This window comes from Anser anser (assembly GCF_964211835.1).
Source record: "Anser anser genome assembly, chromosome: 22".
Classification (NCBI taxonomy): Eukaryota; Metazoa; Chordata; class Aves; order Anseriformes; family Anatidae; genus Anser; species Anser anser.
The window spans coordinates 6,658,987-6,682,381 of NC_139743.1; the positions used below are offsets into that span (position 1 = coordinate 6,658,987).

The 23,395-nt window shown below is 48.7% G+C and overlaps 1 protein-coding gene across 2 annotated transcripts in view; it reads left to right on the forward strand.

Annotated features, from left to right (window-relative positions):
- The window catches only part of B3GAT1 (beta-1,3-glucuronyltransferase 1), an 89,563-nt gene that overhangs the window by 27,631 nt on the left and 38,537 nt on the right, over window positions 1-23,395 (forward strand). For both annotated transcript variants that reach the window (XM_083808706.1, XM_083808712.1), the window contains one exon: window positions 3,489-3,568. In XM_083808706.1, the coding sequence (XP_083664832.1) occupies window positions 3,489-3,568 (80 nt within the window). The remainder of the gene's footprint in view (window positions 1-3,488; window positions 3,569-23,395) is intronic.

Here is a 23,395-nt window from a genome sequence, read left to right on the forward strand (position 1 = left end):
CCACGTTGTTTTAAGATCTTGACCTTCAGCTGTGGCCACGTCCTGGGTGGGACCCGGTGACTGATTAACACCAACCTGCCTGAGTGTGCCACAGCTCCAGCCAGTGGCTGAGGAACCGCTGTCAATAGCTTACACCGTCTTCTCTTTTTTAGTGGCTATACCCCACAGAGTCATATATAAATCAGATTTATAGCTTTTCCAGACATTGCCCTCCTTTTTATCTTGAAGACCTGCTGGTCCTGGGTTCGGTGCTCATAGATGACCGAGCCAGGAACCGCATTTCCTTGTGTCTGAACGAGACAAGGCTTTTCCAGCAGCAGAACTCTGCCGATGCATCCCAGCTGCTGCACACATGCGGATCTATAAGAGGAGAGCTCACTAATAACTTTAATTCTTGTGCTCTCCCTTCAAGCTACAATCCCTTTAATTACAGGCCTGTAACATTTTTCAGCAGTTCTCACTTCCCAGCAAATAGTTTGGCTAATAGTAGCTGTATTGATGGACCCATCTACCAGGGCAGAGAAAGAACCAAAGCTCATAGATTTAGAATGAATGGAGTGTTTACCTGTACATCATTTTAATGGATGGTGAAATTCATTCTCATGATAGTCCCATAAATGTCACTTTCTGTCTGCCACAGCAAAATACTTGTGTAACAAATGGCATGCTGCATTAATACCCAACAAGAGGACATTCAAAGCAGCTTGACTTGCATTACACATGCTAATAAAGGCTCAGCCTGGGATTTTTATTCATTCCACTGGCTCAGGGAGCAGCAGAAACACATGGGTGGAGGTACAGCAACAAGGAAGATGGATGATGTGAAGACAAATAAACCAGTCTGGCTTCCCAGAAATGATATTTCTTTGTTGAGCTTGGGTTTATTCCAGACGCTCTGGTAGAAACAATTATTTTTTTACCTGTAGCTCCAAGAAAACTCAAAGGGTGATCAGTGTCTTATAATTTGTCAGAGTAAATAGTCACAGCTCTGAAATCCTAGTGTCCAGACAGGCAGCGAAATCAAAGCCCTCAGATTGATGCAGGCGCACAGGAAAGAGGAAACGTAACCCTTTGTTCCTTTACATCCCGATTTGCCGTAGTCTTTTAGGACTGCAGCACTGTCTTTGTGCATGTCTGCAAAGCACTTCGGACACTGTGAGCAGTATGCAAACGGTAAACATCAAACCACGCTCAGCCTCCCTTTTGTTTTACAGGGCGTCTGTGTACTCTCTACCCAGGAAGACCTTCCCTCAGGTTCCTTTAGTGAATTTCTCTAAATTCTGGAGTTGTACAGGTAGATACAAAAGCAGCAGTGCTGCCCGTTGGCCTCTCCTAGGCTCAGGGGCTGGTGTGCAGTGTAGCAAACGGCATCACTGTTGCTCAGCAGGGAAACAGCCACACTGACGGTGCCAGTACTCAGCTCTGTTTCTGTCCTACTGTGCTGTTGTTTTTTTAAATGCTGTTTGTCAGCCTTACAAATCTATACCGATGGCCTGAGAGAGGCCTGTGGAACTTCAGAAGGATGAAACTGAAGGAATTCTTTAGAATTAAAAAGGGTTCTTCGGAAGTAACTCTAAAAACAAGGTAGTTCTGTAGAGATTAGGTCCTTTCTGTACCTGTAAATCACCCTCTCGGCTTCAATAGAGAACAATGTCTCTTATAAGGGATTGTAAAAGTAGGTTCAAAATGTAGAGAAAAGATAGTCTTTGTCTCTCTGTTAGGTTTCCCATAAGCAGCTGTCTTCTTGGTATTTTTGATGCACTTATTACTGAGTGATGGAAAGGGTTGGATGCTTCAGGAGCTGGAGACGGTCCCACCACCACTTTGCCTTTGAGGCTTTTCCTAAGGAAAGAAATTCGGTGACAGCTTTCTCCAATCAGCACTTTATTGCTCAGGAAAGGTTTTCATTAACGATGCCTACATGAAGAGAGCACTCGCTCTTTGTGCCACCCGGCCTTTCCCTGGCAAGGTAAGTGATAAATTGGGGATGGATTAGAAATCCCTGATGGTGGATGGCCAAACTAATCAAAAAGCAATGCTTCCCTGTTCCTGAGTAACAGGATTAGAGCCCGGGAGAAGTTTAACGGGACTGCAGTTACTGAGCTGAATCATTTAATTCATGGAAAGCTTTTTATTTTTACTCTTATGTTTTCCTGTTATGCGTTTTTATTCTGTATGCACCTTTGGTTTCTTCTTCCCTCACGTTGGCTTGCTTTCAACCTCGCTGCGCCTAAGCTTTGAAAGGCCAGGCCTCCTGCCATCAAAAAATGCCGCGGCTGCTTCCAAGACCTGCTCGGTGCTGCCAGGCAATCTAAATGGTTAACTGGGCCTGGATGGACTATTTGCTAATTAGAGTTTTCTGTCTTAGAGACATGTTCCTTCATTTGCATCTTCTACTATAAACATCCCCTGGATGCCAGTGCTTAAAGCTGCAAACCCTTTCACACGAGAAATACAGAATATTTTCCCCTGGGTGCCAGTTCCCATGACCAATGCCGTTTCCCTCAGCTTTGGCTGCAGCTCAGATGGCCTCGAAGCATCCAAAAGGGCCGTGTGGCTCCGTGTTTGGATGCAGTCGTATCTCAGGTCTCCACCAGAAAGCCAAGAGCATCAGTTCATCTCCCGAGCACTGTCAGTGGATCAGGACAAATGGCAGTTGACAGGCCCTCGGCGGCGATGCGATCTGAAGGGTTCATCTGCTGCTGCTATTTTCTCTTGCTGAGCTGTTGTGCGAATATGTTTAAGGCAAATACCCCTGCTCCACTCTGATGGCCTCTCTGGCTGTTTATGTGAGGAGAGTGGTAATTCCGTAGTGATATTGCAAGGAAGCTGCTTCTCTGTGTTTAAGAGCTTTGAATTGTGAAGAGAAAGGGGAAATATAATCTTCTTACGTTATCATTAAAGGCATCAACTAATCCTGCTGCAAAAGGTGTGATCTGCTGATCGGAAGGAAAAAAAAAATCTGCTGCACGGAAATACATATCACCAGCTAATGAATATTTCTCCCCTCGTTCCTCGAATGCTTATCTGCATCTGATAAATGCCATATCCCTGCCTGGTTAATACAGAATCCCCACGGAGCAAATGTTATGTCCCTTTCTCTACCCATTTTCCTTTCTTTTTCACTGCTGTGTAAAAACAACAAAGTAATGATGCTGGGATGTAAATGCGCTGCAGGTGGAGCAAGAGGTGGCGTAGTCAGGTGGGCTTCTCATCTGGCTGTCACAGATACACTCTCATTTTACTGCTGACTTGCTCTGCTGCCTTAGGCAAATCACTTCACCTCTTTATGCCTCATGTTGTGCCCATGGGGAAAAGAAATAAATATTAGAATATCCAGCTTTGCCCTGCTCCCTTTATAAACTGAAAAGAAGGAAAGGTCTGGAAAGAAGCATCCATGCATTTAGTTGTGTGACCATGGTTCTATCTGCCCTCGTGTCCCTGGCAGGATGAGGGAAGGGCTGACTGTTGATTCCTTGTTTTTGCAGAGACCCTCCCCAGGGGGTGAGCCACGAGGCTGGACAGCGGTTGTGCAAACTCCCCGGAGAGGAGGAGGGATGTGAGCAAGGTTAGTGAACTTTTGAGCAAGGGGACAGATAAATGTTGGGAAAAGGTGTCAGCTTGCTGACAGTGCTTTTTTTTACTGTGGTATGTTTTGCTACAACTACAGGTGCAAATTGGCTAGATTTACTATGCTACAGCGTGTTTATGACAGTTCCTTCTACAGACATGCAGCAAATTGGCTCTGCTAATAACGTATTGCTTCCCTTTCCTTCTGGAAAGGATCGTTGTGCAGACAGCAACCACCCTTTGGGCCGTGAGCACACGGTTCTGCAGTGGCTTCAGAAAAAGTATTTAATGGTTTGGATGAACTAAGATGTTCCTAAAACCTGTGTTTTGCCAAAGCTGAACAGGAGTCCAGCATGGCGGGGTTTTAATTTAAAAGTAGCCTGATTTATTTTTGCTTTGATTAATGTTTTCATGCTCCTTTGGACTCTGCCAACAAGGAAAGCCATTCTGGCAGCCTTGCTGGCTCTATGAAGTGTCTCGTGAGTGACACTGCTCTGTTCTCACTGGCTTCACAGCCCAATTTGCAGGCTGTGTTTGTGGAGGCTGCATCTTTACAGCTCACACCACAGACCTGCAGGCTTTCATTTTTATTGTTCTTTTAGGTTTTGTCACAAAGGTATTAAATGCGCCAAAACTCTTAGAAACTTAACTTCCTTAAGGGGTTCCCACCTTTCATCCTGCACAGTAGCTGTGCCATATAAGCTAAGCATTCCCCCAACACCTTCCCAACACAAAGCCTGAAGGAAGAAAGAATGTGGGACAGCATGTGATCTAGAAGGGAAATGCACAGGAAAAATCTGAGCTAGAAGGTTAGGGGAGGGCTAAAATGGCGTTAACAGAAAGGGAGTTTGGTGCAGGTTGTGCAGAAATGTGAGTCGAAGCCAAGAATGCCTGTAGAGGTGTGTGGGCTGGGGACAATAACAGGGGATTTAGTGCCAGAGGAAGAAGGTTTCACAAGAAAAAAGTACATACAACCAAGCTGAATGCAAAGGGGCTATTGCTTGGAAGTCTGGTGGAGTTGAAACACCAAATATGTGAATGAGAAATATTAGATTAAGCAGCCTAAGGCTCATAGGGAACAGCAGCTCCGTGACAATAGCTAGAATTGTCTTGGACACGTGGGTTGACCATCAGCAAGTGCAAAGATACAACCAGCTTCTGATATTGCTGTCAGCAGACGAGGTTTGCAGCCAGCTGGCAGCAGAGGGTAAGTCTCTTATTTTAACATTTATTTTGTGCCAGTGTTTTGCAGTGCATCTGAGTGATTGCAGCACTATTTGAAAATGAATAAAATTATATTTGGATTTCCCATTTCTTTTTTTTTTTCTTTTTTCTTAATGACTTGCTTTTAGTTAATGAAATGTCCTGCTTCTTAGGAAAGAAAAGAATAGGCCGTGATTTCCAGCCAAATGTGTATGTGTTTGCCAGTGCCTGTCAGCATAATACCCCATTAAAGTTTGCGCATGGATCTGGGCACAGGAAGCTGACTGCAGGATCAGGACCTGAAACTCTTCACTTGTCTAGCCTTTCTGTGTGTGATCTGGAATTTGAATTTCGGGGCTACTTGTTGGGCTGTTACAAAGCCCTGTGAAAGTAGTGGTGTGATTACCTTCAGTAACCTGGGTGGGCATGCCAGGAATTGATCTGGGAACACTCAGGGAGGAGATCAAACTCTATAGCTTGCACACCGCACGTCCATCTTCTGTAGTTTGGGCACAGATGGCTTGGATAATCCTGACTGAAAAGAGGCTAACAGTTGTAATTTAGAAGGAAGGCATCTTTCGTTACCTCTGAATAACAGCTGTGTCTTGGAAACATTTTAAAGATCCCTTTAAATATAAGCTGCAACATATTTCTAGAGAGTCTGAACTGCTATTATATTAAAAATGTGGCAGTGGTGTTTTATGAAGGGGAAACAGCTTAATGCAAAAGTAGTGCTATTTTAAAATGAGTTCCTTTTATTAAATGGATGAGGTGGTTTTATTAAAAAAGACCTTTTGGGAGGAAAAACTGTGCCTGTATTTCTGTCCTGGAGTGTAAGGCAAATGCATGTTTCCCCCCACCTCCTTTTTTTAGAGAAGCAGGGGCTGGGCTCCGATCATTTGGGTTTTCTATGGAAGGGGTCCAGCTTCTGTCTGCACACACGGAACACACTGCACCTTAATGTGAAGGGTTTGGCAGTAGCTCTTCACAAAGGTCATGCATTTCTTTGGCCCAAATGTACACTGACCTCTGCAGAAAATTGTGCTTAAGCAAACGCTATTAAGGGTACCGGTAAACTCTTCCCGTTCTCCTTCTGCTGTGCTTCTCTCTGGGGGCTGCTCCCCATCACCATTTGTAGGATCGTGGCGGGTCTGGTGGCAAAGGACCTGGTGGATGCCAGCTCTGATACTTAACCAGTGATGAAGCCACCACCGCAGTCATCCTGCAAGAGCCATTAGGTTGGGTCCTTTGAATCCAGGCACAGAAATTTGCTGTTCTTGCTGTGGCACAGAAGGAGAAAGCTGACAGCAGGTGGCTGGTGCAGTTAGGCAGGTGGCCGGGGCTCCCCCTCTTCTGTGCAGGCTCCTCCGTCCTGCCAAAGGTGGTGTGCCTCTGCCCGAGGAGAGGCAAGCAGCACCTCTGCTTGGCCTTAAGCAGGCGTGCCAGCTTCGTACATCGCCATGAGAGGATGGAAACATAAACACTCTGTAATTTGGTTAAGTGGGAAGAGGAGGCAAACTCATCATAATAGTTCAAAATAAGAAACCCAAAACCAACAACCACCCCGAAAACAACAAATAACAGCTGCTTTTTGCAGGAGCAGCAACAGCCAATTTTCCTTCTCATAAAAGAGAGCAATGATGTGTGTCTCTCCCAGCCTGCTGCAGCTGCAGCCGTCTCTCCGAGCACAGCTCTAACCAAGTTTCCGGAACAATGTGATAGATTGTATCTGCATAATCAGAAGGATGCAGGATCCTAACCGAGCTGAACTACTAACAGGCAATAAAGCCAGGGCACTAACATGCTCATCCCATAAAGCACCTAATCAGTTACCTTTATACTTCTACAAGTGCGCTGCTTATGGATATATTTTTGGTTGAATGTAAGGCATTTGTGCACTCTTTTGAGTGGTGGGGATGAAACCGTTTGAACAAATGCTAGGGAAAGGCATACCGCTTCCCTCCTGGCTCCTGTTGCCTGAAATCACTCCACTGTTCCCAGCCACACCTCTGCCATTTGAGCCCAGCATGCTGAACTGTGTGAATCATAGTACCTGCTTCTCATCTGCATCACCTGTGCAGTTTGCGCTCTCCTTAAAATCTCTCGTTCCTGGAATCCCATTGTTTTCTCAGAATCTCGGTGTACTTCTTTCCCTCCCTCACCCCTCATCCCCCATGGTGAGCATCACGTTTTCATGGCTGTGGGCACAGCGAAAGATCTTGGGAATGCACGCTGCAAAGAGGAAAAAAGATAAAATGCTAGGAAAAATTAATTAGATGCCTTTTGTTACATGGAGTTGTGAGTGTAGAAATAACCATGTAGCTGTCGTACAGAGCCGTGATGCAGATCCCTGCTTACTCAGAATGATCGGGGAAACTGACGGTGGGTGGCACAGGACCAAAGACAGATTTAACCTTTGTTTGCGGAGGCAAAACTCCCTTTTTACTTAAAGTACTGTCTTGACTCATCTGAGAGTGGGACAGTGATTTGGTCTGTTGTATTTGGGATGGCATTTTGGGTTGTTTGTATGTTGTAGGCACACGTGGTCGGAGAGGTAACGCCCTCCCACAGGTACGAGTGACCTCGGGTGTTACTTCCATGGTTCTGTTATTCACCCCAGGAAATTTGTGTTACCGAGCAGAGACAGAAACAACCGTGCTGTTGTCGTGTCCTCATCCAGCTGTAGCGACTCAGTCTCCATCTCGCCCCGAGGAGTTTCTCAGATCTCCAGAAGAGGTTTCCAGGAGCCAGGGCTGCTGTCAGTGCGTGCAAGGGGCCTGGGATGAGCACAGCAGCATCTGCCAGGGCAGTGTTACGCATGTCCCCTAACCACCATCCATGGATCTACAACGTGTAATCGGCTGGAAGCGAACCCTCCAGAAAACCCACATCTGGCAATTCCCCGGCAAGGAGCGCGGGAGGGAAAGGACACGCGGGCACCCAAGGAAATAGCTGTGCAATGAACATGCCCTCTCCTGACCTAAACAGCTGCGAGTTGTTGCTGCACTCGTATCTCTGGTACTTCTCCTCATCGCAGTGTCCTACTGTTTCATCAGACATCTAAGTCATGAAGAATCTTATTTTCCCTCCACGAATCCTCAGTTTCTAGAACTGCACCAAGTGTATGAATATCTCAGCTTTCCGCTCAAATTAAGAATATAGAGTCATGTAGCTCAACTGGTTGCAGATGGAGTGTGCTTCAGGTTAAGTTTCTATAATTGCTGAAGTTGAAAGGCAAAGAAAAAGAACTCCCAGCGTTTGTTTTGTCTTTAATCATGCCTTTACAAAGTCAGTTTTGTGACTCCCTGGGGTTTAGCAGGATATTTTTGCATATCTAAGAGAGGCGATGTTACCTTCCTCCTCCCCTCTCCATTATTTGTCTATTTCTTTGTGTCAGGTCCAGCTTAAGTTGTGAGCATTCTCTGGGCTGTGGTGATAATTATATTTATTCCCCGGAGATGATTTTCATTGGATTTGCAAACAAGACAGGGCCTATGAGATCCTGCTGTCTTTGGCCTTCTGATCGCTTTTGAACCATTTGCAAATTTCAGACAAATTTCTCTAGAGTGTGTCAGTCTCAAGGAGAATTCAGGTAGGGTTATTTGTATTACCCAAAGGGACTGGAAGAATCCTATATTTCTATGGGCTTTGTAATCATAGGTGGCCAGAGAAAATACTCTGACAGTCCCACTACGGGGGGCTGCACTGTAAGGTCACCCTTATTAGATACCAGAATCTGGGTGAGACACATTGCAAACGTCCCAAGAACAGGAAAAGCTTCTCTGGGAGCTTGCATCTTGCTGAGCAACAGAGCCTAGACCAAGATCCATGTCCACAGGAAATTCAGAGTGCTCTACTTCCATTGCTCACAGAATGACCAGAGTTTTAATAGGCTTAGATATTTAGCTTGTATCTGTGTAGAGTGTTCCTTTCCCTGTTTAGGCAGCATCCCTAACATCTATCACATTATTTGCCTTCCCCTGCCCTGAGAAAGGAGCATCTGGGGGCTGGTAGTGCTATAAATTTTGCTGTGTGTCAGCTAGAGGAGGCGATGTCAGAGAAACACACCTTGCGTCTGGCGTTTTGGAAAGTGCTGAACGCTCTGATCCCTTCTCTTTCTGGAGACGGAGATGCTTCGTGGGTGTATGATTCAGGTTAACTTAATGATGTAGCTTCTTTTACATCGAAATGAGCTGGTCCAGCACACCCTCCGGGAGCAGCACGGATGACCTCATGTCTGGAGGAGCACAGCGCGCCCTGTTCGTCTGCTTCCGGCAGGAACAAAGGCACATTCTGAGTGTTTGCAGATTTGATTTTCGGCGGTGCTCATCGTCATTCAAAAATAAAGAAGGAAATCAATACGTAAATTGCAGGGCTTTATATCTCCACTTTGCAAGGGACCAGGAGAATTCCTGCATGAGAAAAGGGTAGACTCTGAATATAAAACTATGAAGTTCAAATACTCGGTTCTTTTTAAATGTGCATCGAAACCAAGGAGATATCTCCTTGAAAACTTCTGGAACCTCATGTGGCTGGTGTCTCCTTCACCACGTTTCCGTAGGCTCTGAGGGTAGCCTAAAGCTCTCCTGCCGTACAAGTTGGGAAGAGATCAACACCCTTTGCTCCCAGCTTTGTGACACAAGGGCAGTCATCGCTCTTCTCTGTCAAAAGCTCTAATTCCTAATTTAGGAGGTAATTCTAGTGCAAATTAGTGCGCCTTGCAGATAGAATTAGAGTCTGTGTGATGATTTGGAAAATACAATCAATTTACTCCAATTGTTTGTACATGTCAGATCTCTCCAGTAATGAAGAATTTACTCCTCGTGCATGAACACAAACAGCGAGCTATTAACCAGGCGAGAGGAGAGAGCCTGTCAGAAACAAAAATCCCGAGATGCGATGTGCTGCATTCGAACAGCAGCGGGGATGTGCCCAGGTCTGTGCCACAAGCTGGAGCGCAGCGAATCTGCCATGGGCAGGGGCTGTGGGTTTGAGGCACCGTGGCTTTAGTGTGTGAGGAGGGGTGACTCCTCCTGGTCAGGGGATTGAAACCTCCTGTCCCGTCCCAGGTGATGTGGGAGGAGGGAAAAGGGAAAGCTCCCCATCTTGCTGCCGCAGCAGGGGAAGAGAATCTAATGCTGGGTTTGGGGTTGCAGTGCCTCGGACACGGGGGTAGTCTCCTACCCCTGGCAGTGAGCTCTGCCCTCGAACCGTGGCCTCATTAGCCATCCCTGGGCTTCTCTGGGGTTTCTGTGTTGCTCCCCAAAGGCTCGCTCTGCCTCTGGAGCCTGCAAAGAGTACAATGGCGCAACACCATCTGAAGTCCTGTTTGGGACTTTGCTGATGTGAGTGTTACTGATAGTGAAGCTGTGGGTTCTTAGTCGCTGTAATCCATTCCTTAAGATTTCCCTGTGTGGAAGACAGACTGGATCTTCAGCTGGTTCAAAGACCTGGGGGTTATTTGTCAATATGGTGACTTACATCAGCAGAGAGTGGGTCCGGTGCTTCTGCCTCTTTTAGGGCTCTCATGGCCTCTTCCTTTGTTCCACATCCATGCAGGGCTCATTAAGGGTAAGTGGGGAGTGACTGTTGGTCTAATCACTAGTTTCTCATCTTTTCGTGGTCTGATCTAAACAGCTTTTTAGGAAGCAAACAATATGCATATTTCATGAAATTCATTTCAATGTCTGTTTAATTGTGAGCGCTCTCTGTGAGGCTGTGAGATACGTACTGCTCCTTGTGAATCATTTGAGTGAACAAACAAGGAAGCTGAGAAACTGATCATGAATTTCTTAACTCTGAGCCTTCTTTAGCCCCTTTTTGTTTGATACTTCCCCACGGTTTCTGTACCTGCAGAGTTAGGGGAGGAGTAGGTCATGTAAAACCTCGTTCAGATCATGTTTTCCTGAACTGCTTGCAGCCTGCAGTCTGGGCTGCTTGCCGTTGCTTCCAAAAGGGCAGTTTGACAGCTTGGTTCTTCTTTAAGTCAAATGATGGGGGGAAAAAAAAAAAAAAAAAAACCAACCAGATCTGAGGTGTCACTGTTTCCCAGAAGTCCCGGGCAGCTACGATGCAAATTTCATGCCATGCTGCTGGCTGTGGTATTTTTTCCTCAGTGGTGGTAACATGGCAGTGTGCAAAATGTGCTGAGTCTTCTTCAGAGACATGGCTGGGGAGCCTTGGCTGTGCCAGAGAAAGGCTGTTCCCAGAAACAGCTTCCCTTGACAAGAAAGCCCATTGCCCCAGCAAGTGCTGTGGGTGGATGACACTGAAAACCTCCTCGTTTCTCTACAGTTTTTCTCTCCCGGTATCTAGCCTGATGGAGAAAACGGAACTGTGTTGAGAAGTGGGTGTATTTCTGGCAAGGAGGATCTCACTGGAAAGCAAACACAGGGAGCGGTTGGTAGCACATCAACAGACTTGAATCCCTGTGATGTCTCCTGGAAAAGGTGCCTGCTTTAGTGGGGCCCCTGCTGGCTTCTGGGCCTGGAGGCCAGGATGCAGAGATCACCTCTGTGCTGGATCAAGGTAGGAGCTTCTTGTGGCTGTGAATTACTTAGGCATACAGATGTTTAAGCATATGTATCCTATCGTTGGGACCGACCTTAATGCTGTGGGAAATGTATGAGATGGTAAAACCTACATTATCTGGGATTTAGGATGTTTGCTTTGCAGAATGAGGGATTAGAGAACAGAAAGGCTGAAATGACCATCTGTCTGCAGAAAAAGGATCCTGTGAATTAAAATTTCCATGGTCATTTTCCCTAATCTCCTTGACTTTGTTCGATATCTTCTATCAGAGCTGATGTCCTTGTGCCCCAAACAGTAGCACAGCTCACTTCCTACACTCTGAAGTTTTCTTCTAGCCATGCCTTTCTATAAGGAGTAGCAAGGTATCTGTAGAAAGCATTTACTTATCTGTTGCACTTGGAGTTTTCAATTTTTTTAGCCCTGTGTAATCTTAGTGCTTCCAGCACCTTCTCTCTCCAAAGAGTGACAGCTGTGAGTGTGCACCTGGTTTTTGTATTGCTTCTACAACTAGCATTGAAATGCAATTGCCTCTGGGGTGGAATGACTCATGCTGTTGAACCATACCACTGCACAATGGTTTAGGTCTGGAAGTAAGTAGTAATACTGTGTGCTTATATACTTGTGTTGTCGATTTTTACAATATGATTGTGAATCTAATGGTATTTGATGTTTCTCTGTAGAGCCTCTCTTCCTGGAAACATGGGAATCTTCAGCTTTTGTTTTTAAATAAGCTTCCAGGCCTTGTGGCTATAGAGAAGGATCTGAAAATGTGTTAGAAGTGTAGCCTACAGATTCACAGTCCAGCAAGCTGAAAGCCCCAAGCTTATTAATTTTAAATCTCATTATTTTAAGAGCAAATTATATTTCCCTTTAAAGTAGAAGAGTCATAATACCTGCAGAGCCGGCAGATCCTCGGTCTGTGCACTATAAAATGCAGAGGCCTCTGCTCGCCTAACATAACTGATACTGAGTTGCCTAGAGTCCAAAAGAAATGAAATTGTTTTCTTGTTTTAAGCCCTTCTTTGCTCTTGCTCATTGGTGAAGTAGTTCTGAGGATAAAGAGCCTGCCTGTGAATGCCAGATTCTGGATATCTTCAGCAAGACGAAGAGGTTGCACTAATCAGTGCTGGCCAAATGGTCTGTAGTTGTGCAGGTATTAGCACCAAGAGGATCACACCAGTCTTCAGAGTGAAACACACAAAACAGATTGGGGTTCTCACCCCTATGCAGGGAATTCAGGGACACAGGAGTTTGAGATTTTTTTGCTTACTGTATGTTTTCATTTTTCTATTATTCCTTTCTTCCCTTCTTTCTTCCTTTTTTCCCCAATTTACGCACAAACCTGCACCACCACTTAGCATTTCCTTGTTTACAGCAAGGTGAGTCGTACTTACAGTGCTGGGGAATTTGTCAGGAGCTGCATTCTGCTCATCATCTGTTTCTTCCCCATTTCAGAAAGCAATTAGCAGGCGGAGCATGTGAATAACAAAATGTGCTGGAAGGGGCTGTTCACCCAACTGTGCCGAACGAAACGGCTGCCTGTCAGTTGCTGCAAGCGACTGACAGCTCTGACACCAGGGTACAGCCCAGGTCCTGGAAACAGAGATGCCCTGAACTGGAAGCCAGCAGACGAGAGAAGAAAGATCCACATGAAATAGCAAGTGGCCATTAGGGAGTTTGAGAGGGCTGTCTTGGGGCAAATAGTGGCAATTAGGAGCACGCAGCGTAGAGCTTGGTCCTTCTTTCCGTGTCTGCTGACGAGATGGGGAAGCAATAGGGGAAAAGACTTCTTTCATACTGACTTCTGCTTCTTCAGATACAGCCTGAGCTGAGGTAGTATGTGAGACTGTGGCATTTTAGCTAGGGGAGAGCTAAAAGATGCAGGACAATGCAGCAGTCTTTCATGGACATTTAAAACAGAAATCATCTACAAATGTCACTTAATATTTTACTTCAGATGCATGGGACGTTTCTCTGCCCTTGGAGTTATTGTACTGAGTTGGGATGCTGGGTTCAATCAGAGGAGTGTGAAGCAGAGGGATTTTAGTCGGCTCTAAGTGCAAATGTCTGTGCAAACTTACACATGGAGCTGCTGCTGACTTCTCCATTATTCATGTATTAGATGTCTCGCTCCAAGTATGGACTTGCTATCTCAGAAACCCAGCTTCTCCTCTTAGATGTTGCTTGGGGGAGAGATGAGATTACCCCTCCTGCTCTGGAGTTGGAGCATGGTAAGGGTGCTTTGGGGCTGCAGGTCAGAAATACGCCTGTGTTACTTGGCCGGAGTGGCACAAGTCTCTGAAGAGCAGGTATGGGCAATGCCTGGTATCCAGGAGCCTTGGCTTTTGTTACTAACCCATTCTGGGAACTTCAGCACATTGCACATCTACAGCTTACGCTCCTCACATCGCTTCATGGAGGTCGGTGTGGGCAAGGAAATGCAGGTTTTGCAAACCACTCGGTGTTTGGATGGGCCATGTTCTAGCACAGGAACTGACGTCTCCCCAGGGCGAGGTACCAGCCACGAGAGGAGGAGATGCGAGAAGCAGCACCCTCTCTCCCAGGCCTCTGGATGTTTCGAAATCTTTTCTTTCCCTCCTTGATTTTCTGTGGAGTCCTTCAAGTGAGTGGGTCGCCTAAAAGCAGCCCCACCTCATAAAGCTCTGCGTCCAGCCACCTCGCACTAAAACATACTCCGGCGTGCTCCCACCTGAGGCCGTGGTGTCAGGGTGGGCGAAGGTTTGGGCAGCGCCCCGGTCCCCTGTGGTTTGTGTGTGCAGCTCTATGGGTAGCTCCAGAGCCTGGCCACGGGAAGGACAGGGACTGAAGAGCTGCCTTCCCAGGTGCTGCCGCGGGCAGATCCCCCTCCCGTTAATCCAAATGTGTTCCTGGCAGTTGTGTCCCCGCTGGGAGCGGCGTTGTGCATCACACAGATTAGAAGCGATCGTCTTTGCAGGCCCGTTTCCCGGTGGGGCACCGCAGTTGTTCCTTTCGTTGCAAGGGAAAAATGGTTTTCTTGTCCTGTCTGTTTCTCAGCTGCTGGTGGAGAATGCTCACATGCATCAGAATCAATCAGGAAAATTATTAATTTCCCTCAGCTGACGTGACACTAATATGACCCGTGGAACTCCTTCGGTCCTTGCAAGCCAGTTTCTTCCACTTTGTGCACTGGATTTGGGAAATTCATTGCTTTATTGATCAGGATTTAGGGCACGGTCTAGCAGCCCGTTGTTTTAGAAAGCAAAGTCAACTTGGAAGGTGGGATAGTAAGTCCTGGGGGAACGAAGGATCCTCGAATTTGCCCTGTAGCAACCAGTTACCGTAACTGGGCCCTTGTATTGAGATCCGTTTTTAACATCAATTTCTCTCAGCTGAACATTTTCCTTCGTTAGCCCATGACAAGAAACTGAGTTAATTACCACCAGAACAAAAACGCAGTGTCTTACCAGGCTGCTAATTACATCAAGTCCTGGCTGCTGTCACTTCTAAGGCAAACATGAAATCTCAAAGTCGGTATTTTAAGGGAGAGAGGCGTTAGGAGGAGGAAAGGACTCTATGTCTGAGGTTCCCTCCTCATTTAATGTTCTTGTGAAGTGGTGCTTTTGCTGTTGAAGCAGCTGGCAACATGGGAGTGACTTTAATCAGAGGATAGGAAGCTTGGACACCGCCACAGTTTGTAGACTTTGCCAAAATCTTTCCCGTTTCCCTTCTGTTCCTTTAATGGAGCAGCAGCAGCAATGGAGAGAAAGCGCTCTTCAGAGTATGTTGTTAAATAATGGCTGAAGAGTTATTCTTTGCCCACCGGGGCTTGGAAAATCTGCTGTTCTGTTATATGATGGGGTTGTTGGTGGGATCAAAAAGTAAGGACAGCCAGTGTCCCGGGATGCTTCCAGTCTGCAAGAGGAACCGGTGAGCAAAAGAGCGTGGGGCATGCTTTGGAGTCAGAGACGGATCATGTAGAGGGTTTTATGAGTCTCCCTTCAAGGAGGAAAAAAACAAAACAAAACAAAACAAAAACTTGCAGCCCCAAGTTTTTGTTGTTCTTCGGGCGAGTTTGAAAATGCCCGCTGGGCAAGCAGAGGCCGGTGGCCCAGAGCAGAGCCCAGGCCCCGTTCCTGTCCCTGCCATCGCGTCTGTGTGAGAGAAGCACTGCAGCAGCTGCGCAGAGGGGCTTTGAGATTCAGGAACAAAGTGGTTATTTAGAAGGGAGATGTTTGTTGTTTTTGTAGTGGTGCATCCCTTTGAAACGATGGCACAGGATGCTGCGGGGCTGTGAATGCCACCCGCAGCCCGCGCACCCCCAGGCACTGCGGGCACAGACACCCCACGTGCTGGAGGCAGCCCGACTCGAAAAGCTTGGAGCTCTCCTTGTGCAGGTGGAGGGCACGTCTGCGTGCCTGCATGCACTCTAGGTTTCCATCAGCTGTTTTCTCCCTGGAAAGGTTTGGGCAGCCCCTCATCTGGAGTCCGGTCTGCTCCCGGGCGGAGCGAGAGTTCAGCTCGCTTTTGGCTGGCCTGCTTTAGGTTTGTCTCTTTCTAGATGGGAATGAGCTGGGAGACGAGGGAGGGAAGGGGAAAGGAGAGTGAATAATGAGGAGATGTTGGATTTCTGTTTGTGAAAAGGCTTTTTGATGGCAGTCATTTAAACAGCACTCAATAAAATACATTCCCTCAGAAAGGCCAGTTCAATTCTGTACCATACATGGATTTGCAGCATCCGAGACGGATGAGATCTCTCCTGTGCTTTCACAAGAAACAATTCATTTACAGGGTGAAGCTGTCAGACCTGTGTGAACGCTGCCAAACCTGGCAGGTCTGCAGAATAAGCTTTTGTTTGGTTTATCTTTCTTGCTTCGTCCTTCAGCCAAAGTGCCCTGCTCGAGCCACAAGCTTTGTTCAGAGAAGCATTCGAAGGTCACGGGATGAGCCCTGCTCTCGCCTGCCAGCTCCTCCTGACTGAGCTGCTCCGTGGGATGGAGCAGAAATGGCTACTGCAAAGGTGTTGCTGCTTGAACCTCTATGGAGAATCACAGCCTGATTTCTCTCTGTAGCTGGGAATTAGTCTGGGGAGTGACTCGCTCTGCTGTCCAAATAGCTAATGCTGCTTGCAGGATTATCCCGGCCACTGCAGCTTGGACTCTCCACTCACATTGTTCCAGTTGCTCAAGTGAGTGACACTCGGCCTTATTTAAAATCTGTAATTGTAGTTGCTTTTTCTGCTCTGCTTGCTGAGCTAACAAGGTGATTGAAGAGAGAGGCACGAGGATCCACTGAGAAAAGTCAGAGGTCTTGCATGGCATTGCCAGGATGCCAGAGACAGAGCTCACCCTAGTCCAGTTTGTTGCATCATTTTTTACCGGGAGAGAGATCAAACACCGTGAGCTTTGCTTCTGCTGTCTGCAGGAGATTAATGTTTCTGTTCCACCAGAGCCTGTGGTTCAGAAGTAATGACCTGGTGAGAGACACACCAAAATAGTGCATGGAAAGGTCATGATAACGATTACTGGAGAGTAATAAAAGCAATTAAGTATGCACGGCAACTTATTCCTTTGAAAGGGTGCAGAAATCCCATTCGGAGAGGAGCAGAGGTCACGCAGTCGAGAGATGATGAGCATATTTGATGCGGCGGGCGATGGATTCCCTGGCTTGGGCAGGGTGAGCTCTGCATTCCTGGGCTGGATCTGGCGGGCTGGGAGCGTTCCTAACACCCGAGGCTTTATCTGCCGCGCTGCAGGCTTGTTCCTTCGCCTCTGCCAAAGGGTTTGTAGCCTGCATCCTCTGCTACGCAAAGGCAACGTTTTGCTGCCAAGGGGATGGTGTAACTGAGATTTAAGGTCTGTGTGTGTGCAAAACCCTGCCGTGTTTGAAATGGAAGTAGAAACACAGTCATCCTCAATCTGTTTTTTTGTATGATTCACAAGGGGACTTGTGGGCCTTGAAAAGAAAATGCATATCCAATGCCAGTAGATAAAGTTGCAGCGCTTGCTGTTGCATTAACGGTATTTTAATTGCAGGATTGATGTCAAAGCATTGAGTGAATGTGTATTCATATCCCATCAGCTTTATCAATGGCAATATTGTTGCTATTTAAATGGGTGAGGAAGCAGGCTCAGAGTTAAGTGACTTGCACAGGATCGTTTGGAGACAGCGGCTGAGCTGGAAATAGGAGCCGGTGCCTTGGCTCGCAACCCTCTGCTAATCACGGCACCGGAGGTGAGATGAGAGCCTTCTCCGATCTCCTGCTGCTGGTGCCCGGGGCTGGGAGGCATCTCCTTCCCCTCGGAGCAGCAGGAGCAGAGACAGGACGGGATCGAGGGCCGTGGGGGCTGGCTGGGGCTGAAGAAACTCCTCCTGCAGCTCATGGAGGATGCTGTGGGCACGTCGGCTGGGTTGAAGGGACTGCAGTAACGCTCCCTGCCATTAACCCCAGCCGCTTCTGTGCACTTCTCTGCTTCCATCAGAACGCAGCGCGCTTCGCTCCCTTGTTGTCGGTGGTGGTGGGTTTTTTGTTCAGCAGCAATTTCGTCTTTGTTGCCAGAGCTGCGAGTGGGGCTGGGCTGAGCGAGGAAGTGTAATTAAAGTTTGCTCAGACAAAGGCGTTTGGTGACGAGGCGCAGTGTTGCTGAATCCACAAGGGGCACAATTAACTGATAAGAGTAAACTAATTGTTATTCATATTAAATTAGGGCACAGGTGATTTGGAAAATCTATAGACACTCCCATATGCTTTGCAATTTTGCATTGCAGATTATGGTTTTATAAGGCCCTTCTGGGATTCGGATTATAGAGGCAAAGTGTGGAGCTGTATCTAAACTGAACCAACTCCTTCCTGATTAACTACATGATAAAAACATAAATGTGCACATCAGAGAATTTATCGCTGTTTGCATATTAATTTTTCTTTTCCAGAAATGAGCACAACCGTGTTTTTTTTTTATGGGTCCAGGTGATTTTGCTTAGTGGCAGCGGAGTGAACCCGGAGCAGGTGACTTGGCCGTCACAGAGATGTTATGAGGTGGAGGTTAAGAGCAGGGAGTGGGCATATGGCACGGACACGGCTGCCACGGGAGCGGGCTGAGATGCTGAGATATTTGCTGCTTGTGCTTTCGTGCTGGGCGGTCGTGGCCTGGGAGTATTTGTGGGGAAGAGGCAGGATGAGGAGGGACTGCAAATCGTTGCGGGTCGTCCGCATGCTGCATGGGAATGGCAGGCTGCTCGAGCTTTTGGAGCAGTTCTGTAGGAGGCTCCGTGGGTTTAAAGCAGCCCTGGAATGAATATTTATAAACAGGACACGAAAAAAAAAAGGAGTTGAAATTGCTTGTGTGATCTTGGGACGTGTGAGATACTATGATTATTTATGTGCTTCTATGTCTCGCTTTATCAGTTCATTGTGTTGCAATCCCAGAGCGTCACGAGCTGCTCCTGGAGGAAGTTTTCTCTTAATAAGATCCTAACCTGCCTGGCAAATGCGTGGTGGAGAAAATGGGAGCAACAGAGCAGGAAATGGAGCAGAAATGCATATTTCAGCAGCGCAGTTGAAGTATTCAGGTAGAGAGAAACGCAGGACGTTTGCCTGGACTTGCCTTGAAGTCTTCTGAGCCCTAACAACAAGAAGAGCCCATGCCTTAGGGCATCTGAAAGCCCCCCCTCGGGGCTGTCTCACGACAAACCAACAGTAATTCCAGCGCTGTGCCCATTTTCTTGCTTTCTCTTCTCTCTTCTGGTCTCAAGCTGTGGTATCCAGAGCAAAGACCAGCGCTTGTGACTGGTGCGTTTGTGAGGCTTGGGTGGAGGTTTTGGAAGCAGAGATTAATGACGGCGATGTGGCGAGAGCTGGATCGCTGCTCGTGTTTGTTTGCTAAGAGGGTGCTTCCCAGTGAATTAAAATCCCTCGGAGGACAGTTTGGATGTATGTGATTTAGCACCGTCTGGGATGCACTGGTCTCCGAACAATCTCTGCCTTGGATTCTGGCCAGGATAACGATCAGAGCAAGGCTGTGGCTGGACAAGCAGTCCAGGGGTTATTGAATCACTCCTGCCAACTCCCGGCAACGTGCTAAACCGTTTCCTCTTTGATGTTCCCCAGGGTTAGGTTTACCTACTACAGGTCTTTAGCCGGTGAAGAGTTTCTTCCAAGCTGTAAAGAAGCACCAGTGCCCAAGGGGAGCTCCGTGCGGCGTGTGGCTCTCCTTTCCAGGGCTCTGAACCGATGCAGCCTCTGCCTCTCTCAGCAGTGCAGAGAAGAGGGGTCGTGTGTTAGGCTGAGCTTCCTTGCCTGGAGGAAATCCCAGTGGTAAAATGCCAGGCGAGGGCTTAACTTGTTTGACGATCTGAAGGGGAGAGCACCACCTGCTGATGCATCAGCGTGGCTTTGCTCTCCATTTCCCCACGTTTGCTCTGCCCCGCTCCTGGCTGTGTTTTTCGTGTGTCCGTGGAGCATCCCGAGGGCGCGCTGAATCAATACATCTGGGTGTGCAAATGCCCTCCGTGCACGTACAGAGACTTGGTGGGGGCAAACAGCTCCTGACAGGTGGTGCTGCCAGGGAGGAGAGCATCTCCCTGTCTTAGCACAAAGGCAGGGATGGCCCGTGAGGTGTCCTGAGGCCCTTTTGTGCTCGGGGAGTGGTTTTCCGACAGCCCTTTTGGCTGTTCCCTCTACCAGCTGGGTCGGTGCTGCTGCCCATCTTCCGAAGGCTGTTGCAGGTGTCTGACATCGTGTGTCTGAGGGCACCGCTGGGCTGGCAGAGCTGGGTGCCCACCCTGCGCCTCTCTGCTGCCCGCGCCAGGGGAGCTGCACAAGTCGGGCTGGGTGGGGAGCGGCATCGCCGGGAGCTTGTGCAGGTGAAGTCCGTGAGATAGGACTTCTGGGGTGAAAAGTAGGGAGATTGGGGATGGGATGAATGCTTTTGGTGTTGCTTGCTGTACATTTGCTAGAAGAAAAAGAAGAGTAGGGATGTCACGGAATTACCTGCCAGTTTACAGCCCAGCAGTCTGAAAGGCTGAATTTGCTCTCCATAGCAGCTACAACGTGGGCAGTAGCAGCGAGTGCTGGAAGCGGTCTGTGCAAATAGCACGACGTGTGGCTGCGCTCCCTAAGAAGCTTATCCTCAGCTTCAAAACCCGTTGGCCTCTGTTTGGCCCCTGGAGAATAACTGGGCTAACAGGCACTTGCTGGAGGATCTTTTTGCCCAGTATGCAGGGGCAAAGAGGCCAGGCTTTGGGATTTTTCTCCTCCCAGGGCCTAGGGTCCCTTTAATCTGTGTAACAAAACCCCTTGAGTGGGACTTTCAGCTGAGGTCCTCCCATCCCAGTGCCTTTGCAGCGGGTTGGCCCATCTCATTCCTCACCCATGGATGGCCGGTTCACAAATCTCTCACCACAGGGCAGTGACAGTCTGGGGTCCAACCAAGGGCCCGAGTTAGTTCTCGTGTTCAGGCTGCCTGAACAAGACCGGGGCACGTGGAGCTGTGCCTGGGGTCGCAGGGGAGGCTGCCAGCCAGGAGCATGGCCCGCACCGTCCCTCGGGTTGTTCTGCCTGCTGCACGGCTCCTTCCAGCAGCCCAGCGCCGTGCTTGTGCGTACGCAGCTGAACCGTACCTGGCTGTTTGCTGAGAGTTTGCCCTCGTGCTCTTCCTTTCGCCCTGCGCTGCCTCGGCTAATGAGGTTATCGTGCAGCCGGAGAGAGGCATCCGCTCGTGCTTGCGCCTGGCTGCAGCGCGGTTCCAAGCAGGGATACTCCTGACAGTGCCAGATGGCGAGCTGCAAGCACGGGGACGGGGGAAAAAGGAGCTGCAGCTCTGCCCCCTCCCAGGAAAACAGCCTGGGAGGAGAGGGTCTGCCCCAGCTCCACGGCCGGGGGGCTCAGGGTGTGCAGGGGAGACAGGGCACCGTGATGGAGCTGGGCCTCTGGATGGCTTGGGCAGGCAGAGAACATCGGGCTGCAAGCACCGAGCTGGGGTTTTGTTGTGCCTCCAATCCGGCAGTAATAAACCTTACATAAACCTCGCCAGAAGCACAGCATTAATATTTAAGAAATGACATTTAAGGTATTGAATATACGCCGCGTTCTCCAGAAGAATGTCTATGCGTGTGCATGTGCGTGCGTGCGCACACTTGGGGCTTTGTTTTGCTTTTGTAGCGGATTGTTGTGTGTATGTATTTTACTCGGGGTATTTTGTGCTATAATAAGAAGGGGGAGGGAGCGGGAAAAAGCTGCTCTGTTTATATACGCTGCTGTCAACAGCGGTGCTGCATGTTGAGCTCCACATCCTCGGTGAAGCACTCCGGATTCCAGGCAAGCACCCTTCTCCCTGAACCCCGAGACCCTTTGGGAGGGTTGCCCGAGTCTCTCCTCGCGGGAATTTGGCTCCGGTGGATGTGGCACGCTCCGTACCCAGCACGCAAACAAGTCGATATGCTAAAGTTCAAAGGGACAACCTTGCAAAATGTCAGGGCAGCCTCTGTGCGCCATTATTCTGCTGCTCCGATCACAAAAAGGAGCTCTGAGTGCCCCAGGCTGTAATTTGTAGCCTGGGGGCCAGGGGGGGTCTCTCTGTACGTGTCTGTGTCCCTCCTGAGCTTCTGCGACACTTTTCCCAGTGCCTTTCACCTTTGTGAGTCTTTGGAGACGCTGGTGCAGGGCTGAACCTGAAATGTTACTGCTCACCCGTAATTTTTATAAATCTCAGGTGTAACACATCTCATTCCCTCCTCCCCGAGTTTTTATGTGTTTATGTTTTGTGACAGGAGCACTTTTATCTCTCTCTCCCTTGTTTACCCCGCTCTGAAGTAGTCAGTGGCGATGCCCTTTCTTGTCTCCTGATGCAGGCCTCAAGGGACAGCTCCCCCCATCCATCTCCTGCATGCCGTAGCAGCAGGTAGCCCGGGAGCTGCTGGAAAACGCTGGGTCTGAATCCACCCTTTTGATATAAGTGGACATTATGCATTTTTAATAGACACAGAGCTCGGTGAAACCCTTAGTACTAGCTGAATTGGCACAAAAATCCCAGGCAAATAGTCTTTGGAGCTGATCTCTCCCTAGGCACCTTGCAGAAAACGAGCCCAAGGACAGAAGGAGGCCGTGCTCCCTTAGACTGCACGAGCTGGCTCGTATTGCCGGGGAAGTGGCAGAGCAGAAGCCAGCCCGGCTGCGGTCCTCTGTGCGGTCTGTTTAGAGAGAGCCCAGCGTGGCGAAGGATTCGGGATTGGCAATCCCGGAGTTGTTCCTCATTCATCCCCAGCACGAGGGGAGAGGCAAGGCAGCTGCCTTTTAAGCATCTCCCTCCACGGACAGCACCAACCTGGAGCCGGCATCTCCCTGGTTTTCTGGCGCAAGCCTTGCCGGTCTCAGCAAAGCTCACGTCCACCCGAGGCAGAGGCCTGGGGCCACGCACGGAGCCCTCCAGCTTGCCTCGCTTTGGGGGGAAGGAGTTTGGCTCTGGTGGTCCTGCGATGCAGTCAGGGTTTGTCAGTGTGTCTTGATGCTCGTTAGTTTGCGGCCGATGATTTGACTTTGAAACTCCACGGCAAACATCTCTGCTCCCTGGCCCCCCTTGGCGTGCCCAAGCTGGGGTCTGAGCGCTCTGGATGCAAACCGAAAAGCCTGGTGAAAACGGTGGGAGCCGCCGGTGAAAATCACCCAGCTTGCTCCGCAACGTGGAACTCAGCTCTCGGAGCCGCGACGCTTTTTGCAGGAACTGCAAGGTTTTTTTTTTCTTTGTTGTTCTTTTTTTGGTAAAGTGTAAGTAAATCTCTCTGTACCTCCATGTTACCATGGCACTGTAACCTTACCAGATCTGGCAGAGGGAGTAGCAAGGAGTAGCTGCAGCTGTGGGTCCGTGCTTGTCCACTCTGGGACGCGTAGCCGGGAATTCGTGGTGCGGAGAGAGAAGGGTGACCCGGCTGGCAGCAGGTGAGAAGGCGGCGGTGGCAGGACAGGTGAAAGGTAACTTAGCCCCGGCCTTGGGGCTGATTTTTGGCTCGGGATAAACTGTCTAGCTGCGAGCGTGGCATTCGGAGACATATGCACTGTGGTGTTCAGCCATCTCGGAGAAATCTGCTGCTGAGCATGAGTCAGCCCTCCCCGGGTTAA